The 10,758-nt window shown below is 33.4% G+C and overlaps 1 protein-coding gene across 1 annotated transcript; it reads right to left on the bottom strand.

Annotated features, from left to right (window-relative positions):
- Window positions 1–4,106: 4,106 nt before the first annotated feature.
- On the bottom strand, window positions 4,107–8,852 carry LOC115221655 (uncharacterized protein F23B12.7-like). The gene is made up of 4 exons (XM_029791856.1): window positions 8,553–8,852; window positions 6,899–6,958; window positions 5,233–5,394; window positions 4,107–4,151 (listed from the first exon to the last, which is right to left on the bottom strand). Exons 1-4 carry the CDS (start codon window positions 8,850–8,852, stop codon window positions 4,107–4,109), a joined length of 567 nt encoding a protein of 188 aa, XP_029647716.1.
- Window positions 8,853–10,758: the final 1,906 nt, after the last annotated feature.

Raw genomic sequence — 10,758 nt, 5'->3', positions numbered from 1 at the left:
AGGTGCTGGACGGTTCACACAGCTAGCCACATATTGGATGATAATTCCGTTTCTTACAATAAAAATTTAACAATGCTCTATTAAACCGAATACGTCTGCAGTAAGACCAGATTTTCAGACAGCGCGAGGACGAATATTCTACTAGTACACACATACAAACACAAATGTATATATATATAATACTAGCATTATGACCCGTCTTTGCCCGTGTCATGGTGCTAGCGCATGTATATATGTGTATATATATATACGTGTACATATTACATGTACATCTTTATGTATATATACATCTACACATAAAATACAAAATACAAAGTTATATCTTGATATCGCTAGTGATAATAATACTGAAAACATATAATAGACTGGAATTGTAGGACTATTCCATTTCTGCACGCTAATTTTATTTTTAATTTATTCCTATTCATGTGAAACAACTTATTCAAGTTCAAGTCATTGATGCAATTTTATACCAATTGCTATTTTTACTTTTGTTATGTTGCGATTATATTATACTTTAGTTTGATTTTAATTATTACTTACTACATATAATTCAATTGTTATCAATATTTTTATTGTTAAAGTGAACGTATCTGACATAAAATAGAGAAACGTTTTTGTTTCACTTTTAACACGTAATACTGAAATAGTGGAGAAGATATGATATTGCTATGGGATCGCACCAGGCAAGATGTTGAACATTTGTTTTTGCCCATGAAACTACATGGACCCTAAGTAAGGCAGGTGTAAAATTTGAATGAAATTGGTTGTGTGGTTCTCAAGTTTTAGGGAATCGTAGTGGAGAAGATATGATATTGCTGTGGGCTCGCCCTAGGCAAAAAGTAAAAAATTGTTTTTGCCGATGACACTCCCCGGACGCTAAGTAAGGCATGTGTAAAATTTGAATGAAATTGGTTGTGTAGTTCTCAAGTTTTAGGGAAAAACACAGACAGACAGACACACATTCTCAGTTTTATATATAGAGAGATAAATAATATATATATATATATGCATATATACATACATATATGTACATACATGTATATATATGATATATAACATGTATATATATATATATATATATATATATATATATATATATATATATATATAATAATATATATATATATATATATATTATATGTATATCAGGACATCAAAAAACGTTGAAAACAATGAGAACGAAAACTTAAAAACAAAAACATAGAAAACGAATTTTTTTTCGAACAACGAAAAAAAACGAACAGAGAAATGAGACACACAGCATAAAGAATATTCCCCCTTCATCAGTTGTCCCTGTTTCATCTACTTGAGATTTTTTGCGCGGGGTGAAAGTAGTAACAAGAACAGGACAGTGAGGAGACAGTAAAAACAAACGGTGAGGGCTGTTAAGCCAAGACGAGAGAGAGAGAGAGAGAGAGAGAGAGAGAAAAGAGAAAGAGAGAAAGAGAGAGTGAGCGAGAGAGAGAGAAGAGTAAATGTAAGGATAAGCAAGTTAGGCAGTTCGATGGACAAAGAATATTAAATACATTTAATACAAAAATCTACATATGTTTACATATAAAAAGGTCCAACACATAAAGCTCTTATTCAACTCCGTTAATTCCTGTTCTGAATAAGTCAAACCTTTTTATATGTAAACATATGCATATTTCTTGTATTAAATATATATCGGCTTACGTAACTTGCTAATCCTTATATTTACTCCTCTAACTGTTCAAGCTTAAACATCTTGAGCACTATGAAGTGCATTGTATACGGAGAATCTATATCTATATCTATGTATTATGTATGTATGTATGTATGTTGTATGTATGTATGTATGTATGTATCTATCTATCTATCTATCTATCTATCTATCTATCTATACATACATACATATACACACACACACACAAATATGTATATATATAATAAATACATATATACATACATATGTATCTACATGTGTGTATGTATGTGTGTGCGCGCGTACGTGCGTGTGCGTTTGTACGTGTGTGATATACACATATTTATACGTATGTGTGTTAGCACACTCCTCCCATTCAAACCCACAATTACCCCTGACACTCACTGTATGTCTAAAATCGAACATGTGAGATGCCCACGTGATATTTTTTCCTAGTTCTCCTTTCCTATTTCTTTTCCTTCGTTATTTTCTCCTATTCACTGGATTTTATACTGTAGAACCGTCGAAGGACTGTGTCCGAGACCTTATACTTTTGCTTTATATATTTAAGCTGATAACTTTCTCCTTCCATGCGTGTCAGTTTAATAACATTAACTGTAAACATCCCTTGTACTCGTATTGTTTTCTGTATTTGATTTTGTCTTCTGCTGTTGATTTCATTTACTATATACATATCAATATAATAATAATAATAATAATAATAATAATAATAATAATAATAATAATAATAATAATAATAATAATAATAATGAAATGTACGGAAACATAATAGATTAAGAAATACCAGCCACTGCGCGAAGAGATAGGAAAGTCATGAGGCATGAGGAAAGTAATGGTGATACCGCTGCTAATTGGAGCATTAGGAGCAGTGTTCAAGAGCTTTGAAAAACATATTAAGAATAGTGGAGCTGCTGTCAGACATGAAGTGATCCAGAAGACTGCATTGTTGGATACAGCACACATTCCAAGGAGAGTATTGTCTCTTTCAGTCACCGGAGAAGGCTCTACTTGAAACCTTTGGTAATTTGTTATTGCCTGCTTTCCGAGAGTCTTTCAGAGTAACAATAATAACAATGCCCTGATCTAATACCAATGTCCTGATGCAGTACCAATGCTCTGATAACGGATGCAGTAAACGGCCCTGATACAGAATAAAATGCTCTGATGCAGTACCAGGCAGTTGCTCTCATAGCTTCTGGACTTAACTGATTGGATGTGTTATCATGTACATTGTTTTGTCTTGGTATAAAAGATGGGCTACAGCAAATATTCTGCTTAATACCACAGTTTTGCTTGTCAGTTGTTTGACCATAACCAATTGGGCATGTCACTTAGTGGCTGACGATATGTGCATCTTTGATCATAAGAAGAAGTAGCGGGAGAGCATCATAGTCATGTGTTGAGAGGAATTATTTGGGGTTTGGATAACTCACCTTTGGAAACATGGGTGTTTTGTTCAGCATCCTTAAACAACCTTTTTTCATGGACGTTTTGGGTGGGATTGACTACTCAAACTGAAGAAAGTTCTAACTGGGTCCCAACTGCAAGGTCATGCGCTGTTTATCTTGATATGAGATCATCACATATGGCTGTGATGCATGTGCCTGGTGATGGTTAGTCATCATAGGTATACTGTGCTTCGTATATTTTGCCTCAGTGTCACCTTGATGGCATGTATTGTTCTCTCACTCACTCAATAATAATAATAATAATAAGAAGAAGAAGAAGAAGAAGAAGAAGAAGAAAAAGAAGAAGAAAAGAAGAAGAAAAAGAAGAAGAAGAAGAAAAAGAAGAAGAAGAAGAAGAAGAAGAAGAAGAAGAAAAGAAGAAGAAGAAGAAGAAGAGCAACAACAAAAACAACAACAACAACAGCAACAAACTGAAACTAGAACAGCAATGGATCATATCAAAATGATGGCAAGAAAAGCCCCTTCATGGCAAATACTAGGTTAAACTAAATAGAAAAGAAATAAACAAAACAGAATCCGAACAATGGCTGGGAAGCTCAGAACTCAAAGCAGAGACTGACCGACTTTTAATTACAGCACAAGATCAAAACATACCCACCAAATATCACCATGTAATGAAAATAGATAAACTGCAGAATATGTGGAGATGGAGAAGAGACAATAAATCATGCTGTCTCTGCCCCCCCCCCCAGTTCTGGCTAAGAAGGAATACATTCACAGACACGACAGAGTTGGGACCTACATACACTGGAAGCTATGCCAACACTATGGAATAACAACAGAAAAAACATGGTATAGACACACGCCAGAAAAGGTCACAGAAAATGAGAAAGCAAACATACTTTGGTATATGCCAATACACACAGATAAAGAAATTAAGGTCAATAGGCCGGATATAGTTGTCAGAGATAAACAAGAAAAAATGCTTTCTAATCGATGTATCAATACTAACAGATGACAATGTTTCGGAGAAACTTTCTAAATACAAAGATCTGAAAATAGAGATAAGTCAAACGTAGAGCCTAAAATCGGACACAATTCTTATCATAGTTGGATCCTAGTTGGTGCATTAGGGGTGATAAAAAAGATTCAGACAAATACATGGCAAAGATACCAGGATTTACAAGTATATATAACATAGAAAAAGTAGCACTACTAGGCACCGAACACGTCCGACGTAAAACATTTTCAATTACAATGAAAATAAGAGCATCACAAGAAATCCAAACATATCAGGTGCTAGAGGACAACAGACCGGACATGGTGATGGTCGTCAACATGAACCACATATGCTATATAGTTGATGTTACATGCCCTCTTGACCCTCGAATAGTCAAGAAGGAAGGCGAAAAGATAGACAAATTCAACCCTCTTAAGTACGAAATAGCCCAATTATAGAAAATGAAGGAGGTGAAAATAGTGCCAACTATTGTTGGATGCTTGGGAACCGAAGGCATCATGGGGAATATAAAGGAAATTGGATAGAGTGCCCAGTAGAACTGTTAGATAGGCTTTCCCCCCTTGGCACGGCCAGAATAATAGGGAAAGCATTAGATAGCTGAAAAGAACGAATAGCATGCATAGCAAGTTTACTACCGTAGGCTGCAGGTAGTAAGCCCGCTACGCATGCAAGACTCCAGGAGCTCCAGCAAAATCTGTGATAAAGACAAATAATAAATAATAGTAGTAGTAGTAATAATAATAATAATAATAATAATAATAATAATAATAATAATAATAATAATAATAATAATAATAATAATAATAATAATAATAATGATGATGATGATATGATAATAATGATAATGATAATAATAATAATAATAATCTTTTCTTTATTGGCCGGAAGGGCCGAATACAAAAACATATGGTGACATTATAAAACAAGGGATAAGTAGGGTTTAACACAGAAAACCTGTAAACAATAAAAAACAAAAATAGTTACCAAAAAATCTAACTGCAAAATTCCCCAATGCAGGGGAGTTCCGCCCAGGGCCCATCCATGCACACACATCCTGGTCACCCTGACTGTAAAGAGCACGGCAGATAGGCACCCCTCTTCCCCTCAACTACTCCGGCTTTCAGACGTATATCCAGAGCAAGACAATTCACTCGAGTCACTTTCGCAACATTCACCCACCTTTCAACAAAATTACTTGGTGGGGCAGTACTTCCCTCTCTATCTCCAGTTTCCTTTCCAGTATTTTCAGTGTCTTCAGTACTTTCAGCTTGTAGCTGAGTATAAATAGGATATAAAACAATACAGTTCTATATTTAAGAGATGAGGAATTATGTACATTTTTTACATTATTTACATTCGACAGATATTTGTCCTCATCTTGTTTGTTGTTAACAACTTTTCAGCTGATATAATCTCCAGCCTTTTGTAGGTGTCTTGGGGAAATTTCAAACCTGGGTTCTCATTCCTAATGCATTTTTCGATGATATTATTATTGTTGTTGTTGTTGTTGTTGTTTTTGTTGTTGTTGTTGTTAGCCCGTAGTGGTTAAGAGCGCGTACTACTAACCTCAAGATTCCGAGTTCGATTCCAAGCGGTGACCTGAATGATAATAATAATAACATCGAAACATACCTTAGTAATAAGAACCCAGCTTCGACATTTCCCCAAGACACCTGCAGAAGGCTGGAGGCTATACCAGCCGAAATGTTGTGTTAACAACAAACAAGATGGGGACAAATATCCGTCGAATGTAAAGGATATAAAACAAGTAGTAATAATTTAAGCTTATAGCATCTAAACGTAAATTCAATGGCTGTAGAAAGATGCATATTTTATTTGTAATGATTAACATTATTATGATTCTAGAAAGCCTAAAAAATGTATCAAATAGGCTATAAATATAAGCAATCATTAAACTATTATAATTTGTTATAATTAATATTGATATGATCTAGAATATTAAATAAATTTATTAAACGGATGGTAATTTAAACCTAACATTAAACACTGAAATAGTATAGTAACTATGGCTTAATTTAAAGGTCAAACAGAAATTAAATTAATTGGAAATAACAAATATAAATAGCTTATACTATATTATACAGTGCTTGAATTTCATTTCAATAATAATAAAGAACATGAACCTTTACCATCTATCAGATAATATAACTACTTTTAATCCAAGCATAAATATTAAACTTGCAAGGTTAGTAGTATTTAAAAAAAAAGAAAATAATATATACCTCATTGCATTATGAAATATTTAAATATACTCTTTATGATAGTAATGATAATCCTGAGCATTGACATGCACTAATTAACCAAAGAATAATATACATTTTAATCTCAATACAAATTTTGGAAGATATGAATTAAAATTTACGTATAATTAATATAACTTTACTTAGAAACCTAAACTAGAATAATCATAAATAGCATACACCATGTTATGTTAGATTATACAATACTTAAAAATCTGTTTAATGATGATGGTAATTACAAAATTAAGTACTGATTCCTATTAATTAACTGTAGAAGATTGTACATTTTTAGAGTAAAGGTGATAGCAGCATCATTCGTCTTAATCAGGACGGCAAATAATATTTATTCTAGAGTACCGTTACTGAATGTTTCTCGTTCAAAGCTTTATAAATGATAATTTTTCTATTTAGATAAAAATATTTAGATAAAAATACTATACATCTATCAATGAAATCAATTTTGATGACGAAATAACCAAATAAATCCACGTAATAATCATAGATGTATACAGGAAACCCAAATATGAATATTAAGTACACGATCCCAACATATATCTGAATGTATAAACACATAATCCTATAATATAATAATTAGTAATGAATATAATCATTAACATAATTACTTTGATAACCTTTGAATAATAGGCATGTACGCTTAAGATATAACGAAATGACTTTAGAACGGAAAATATATATATATATACGCACGCACACTCAGACATATACATATTTGTGTGAGCGAATATATATATATATATATATATATATACATACATACATACATACATGCATACATGCATACATGAATACATACATATATACATACATACATACATACATACATACATAGTATATACGCATACGCACGTATTCACATGTACTAACAGAAATACGAGCATAAGTATTAAAATACTAATGATAGACAATTAATTAACCTCTCACCTGAATAAATGTATATCTAAGAACCAATATAATAACTTAAGAAGAAATACATACATGTATATATGTATAACATATATGTGTGTGTGTTTTTGTGTCTGTGTTTGTCCCTTCGCTATCGCTTGATAACCGATATTGGTGTGTTTAAGTTCTCATAATCTATCGGTTCGACAAAAGGTTCGATAGAATAAGAACTAGGATTACTAAGAATAAGTGCTGAGTTCGACATCTACGACTAAAAGCCCTTGAATGCTGCGCTCCAGTATGGCCGCAGCCAAGTGAGAGAAACAAGTAGAAGAATAAAGGAATATATGTATGTATGTATGTATGTATGTATGTATGTATGTATGTATGTATGTATGTATGTATGTATGTATGTATGTAGGTACGTATGTAGCGCGCGTGTGAGTGTGTGTATTATTTTATAATTCCATTGCAGAAGTCTACGTAACAAGAAGCAGCAAGAAGATTCTTTCAAATCACACACTACCATTTCCAGTATAGTATCAGAGAAAACTACGTCTAAAATGAAGTAGAAGCGATGGTCATGGTTGGGACACTTTAAATTCTTGATCGAGCACAGCTGATCGAACGTTAAAGAACACCAACACCCACAACAAGGAAAATCCCCTGTAGTGAACGTGAACCTCGACTCATGCACTTTTAATCTTAATATCCGATTCGCTCCGATTATTTTCCTTCGATGTGAGCCGTCGTAACCACGTACAAGTGATACTCCAAAGACAGCAAAATTTCTTGATAAACATCAATAAAAGCTACATCACTAATGACTATAATGGCAAGCGTTTTCCTGTTGTTGCTATTAAAGCTTTGTCACGTGATATAATCCAGTTATGTCGGCTGACGAATCTTGGATCGATTTTCGCAAAGAAACGCCAAAATTGGCAGATATTTCCTCAGCAAAGTAATTCTATTCTTGATTCCAAGTAACGTATCATAAATGTATGTAAGTGCTGTGGAGCCGTATACAAGCGAATGGCTAAAGATCTAGACTTAATTCTTCATCCGGTTTGAAACAACAGTTTGCTTTACATTGCTTTTAGTCAGGTTTGCTGTATTAAAATCCATTCCGAAAGATCGGCATAACTCCGTCTCCCCACTTTATTGCCATCTACACCTTTCCTCCGCATCAGTTATCGGGGCCTTCAAAATTGTCACAGTGGCTGATCTTCTGCATTTCGTAGCCATTAAAATCAAAAGAACGCTTTAACAATATCATTGTCTTCGTCTTCTTCACCACCGCCATAATCCTCATTTTCCCTATCCTCTTCCACATCAGCATCAACAGCAGTTGCGGCAGCAGCGACGACAACATCATGGTTATCACTATCATCATCGCCGTCCACGGCATCAGTGTCGTCGTCATCATCATCATCATCCTTGTCATCACCGTTGTTATCAAATTCGTCGACGACTACATCATCATCATTATCATCATCAATATCATCATCTTTATAATCGGTCTTATATTTTGGCCATGAAAGGATTATTAGCCATAATATTTCATCCATTTTCTAATGTCATTATGAATGTAATTACGCGTACTTACTTGAATTTGAAAATCAGAATTTTGCTGATAAAAGCTTATAACAACACAATGTCAAGCAACGTGGTAGGGCCGACTATCAGTTGATATCGTTTAACAAGCTGTAGATACTACAACACTAACAGCATATGTGACAACAAAAACAATAACAACAACAACTACTACTACTACAACTACTAATACTTTTTTGGTTACATGGTTTCCACAACATCTTACCTATGAAGCCTGCAAAGTGTCGGAATGCACCTGAAATGTGAAAGAGAGAAAGTTAACAAGCTCAGTGTCAATTTGTGGGTGATTATATGAAGAAATCTGAAGAATTACAAGCAGATCAATCAATCATTTATGGACGGTCGCAATACAAAATGTGAAGTAACTTGTACTATAAAATTAGATCTGACTGGGATTTGAAGCCCTTTATTCAACCCCTTCTGACAGGTCTTTAGGCATGAATATGAAAATGTATGTATGCATACGTTTAGGATATACATATATATATATATATATATATATTGTTATATTTCGGAATGGTCATATTGCAAGTTTAGCCAATAAAAACACACGCACTATATATTTGGTGTTATTTTGCTTCAGTGATATTTATTTTTTACATTAATCTTAATCTTATTTCGGACAAAGTTCTTTCGTCACACTCCTGTGACCGCATCAGTGGTCCTTTGTTTTCTTCTCACTTACTTGTGTCTCTCCTTACTAACCGTCAGCCATTTTGTATTTCTATTGTATGTCTTCATTTGCGCATGCTTATATCTCTATGTGCGTCTATGTTTATTTAGTGGTGTGTGTGAGGGGGATGCCTGTAATATTTGTATCTTCTGTTTATATACATTCTTGTAATTTGTATTTTGTTTTTGTTGTTGTTGCTTTTGTTCTAATTTTGTTCATGTGTTTACATCCACCCATTATTATCATTACATATGCTTGTATGTATGTATAACAACAATATTAGTAATAATAATAATAATCTAATTGAAAAAAAAAAAAAAATATATATATATATATATATATATATAATATATATACATATACATAATATATATATATATATAATATATATACACACATATACATATACATATATATATATATATACACATATACACACATACATACACATATACATATATATAGTTATTCATTTCTATTCTTTAATTATCTGTGTATTTATTATGTTTGCAGGATCCACTATCGTCATATGTTGTGGTGTGCGCTATTGCTCCATTCTAGTTTTCTATTCAGGCTAGGTTTATTTTCTATTATATGTGTAGCTTCTGTAATTTGTCTAATTGTTGCATCTGTTCTATGTGTGGACATATCTTAATCTCTATGTTATTGATTGATCCCCCCCTGTTTTCTTGTTCAGCGTGTTGGTACAGAATCGATGAGCTTTTACCTTCCTTGAGTTGTCTCCAATGTTCATTCACCCGCTCACCAATGCTTCTTGCTGTTTCCCCTACGTATGTTACTGTCTTGTTACTGCATCGTCCCTCTATACATCTTATACTATAGACCACATTTCTGGCTTTACAGTTTGTTTGTGGGCTAAATCTACATACAGTGCAATAGTTATCCGTACAGAGAGTTCTACTGAAAGGATAGCTTCTACCAATTATAGATCTGATAGGGTTGCCTGGCTTTTCAACAACCTTAATTCTTAGTTTAAACTATATATATTGCAGCCTGGAAGGTGTTTCTAAGCCATTTAAGAAACACACAAAAACCGTTACATTCACTTCAACATTTAAATTTAATTTGCCAAAATATTTTCGTCGCTTTGAGACCGCGACCTGTTCACTGACAAAATTATCGTGCTAACAGGTCGCGGTCTCAAAGCGACGAAAATATTTTGACAA

The sequence above is a fragment of the Octopus sinensis genome, linkage group LG18 (assembly GCF_006345805.1).
Source record: "Octopus sinensis linkage group LG18, ASM634580v1, whole genome shotgun sequence".
Taxonomy (NCBI): Eukaryota; Metazoa; Mollusca; class Cephalopoda; order Octopoda; family Octopodidae; genus Octopus; species Octopus sinensis.
Note: the sequence above shows the minus strand (reverse complement) of the source record. Positions and strands in the feature narration are given on the sequence as shown.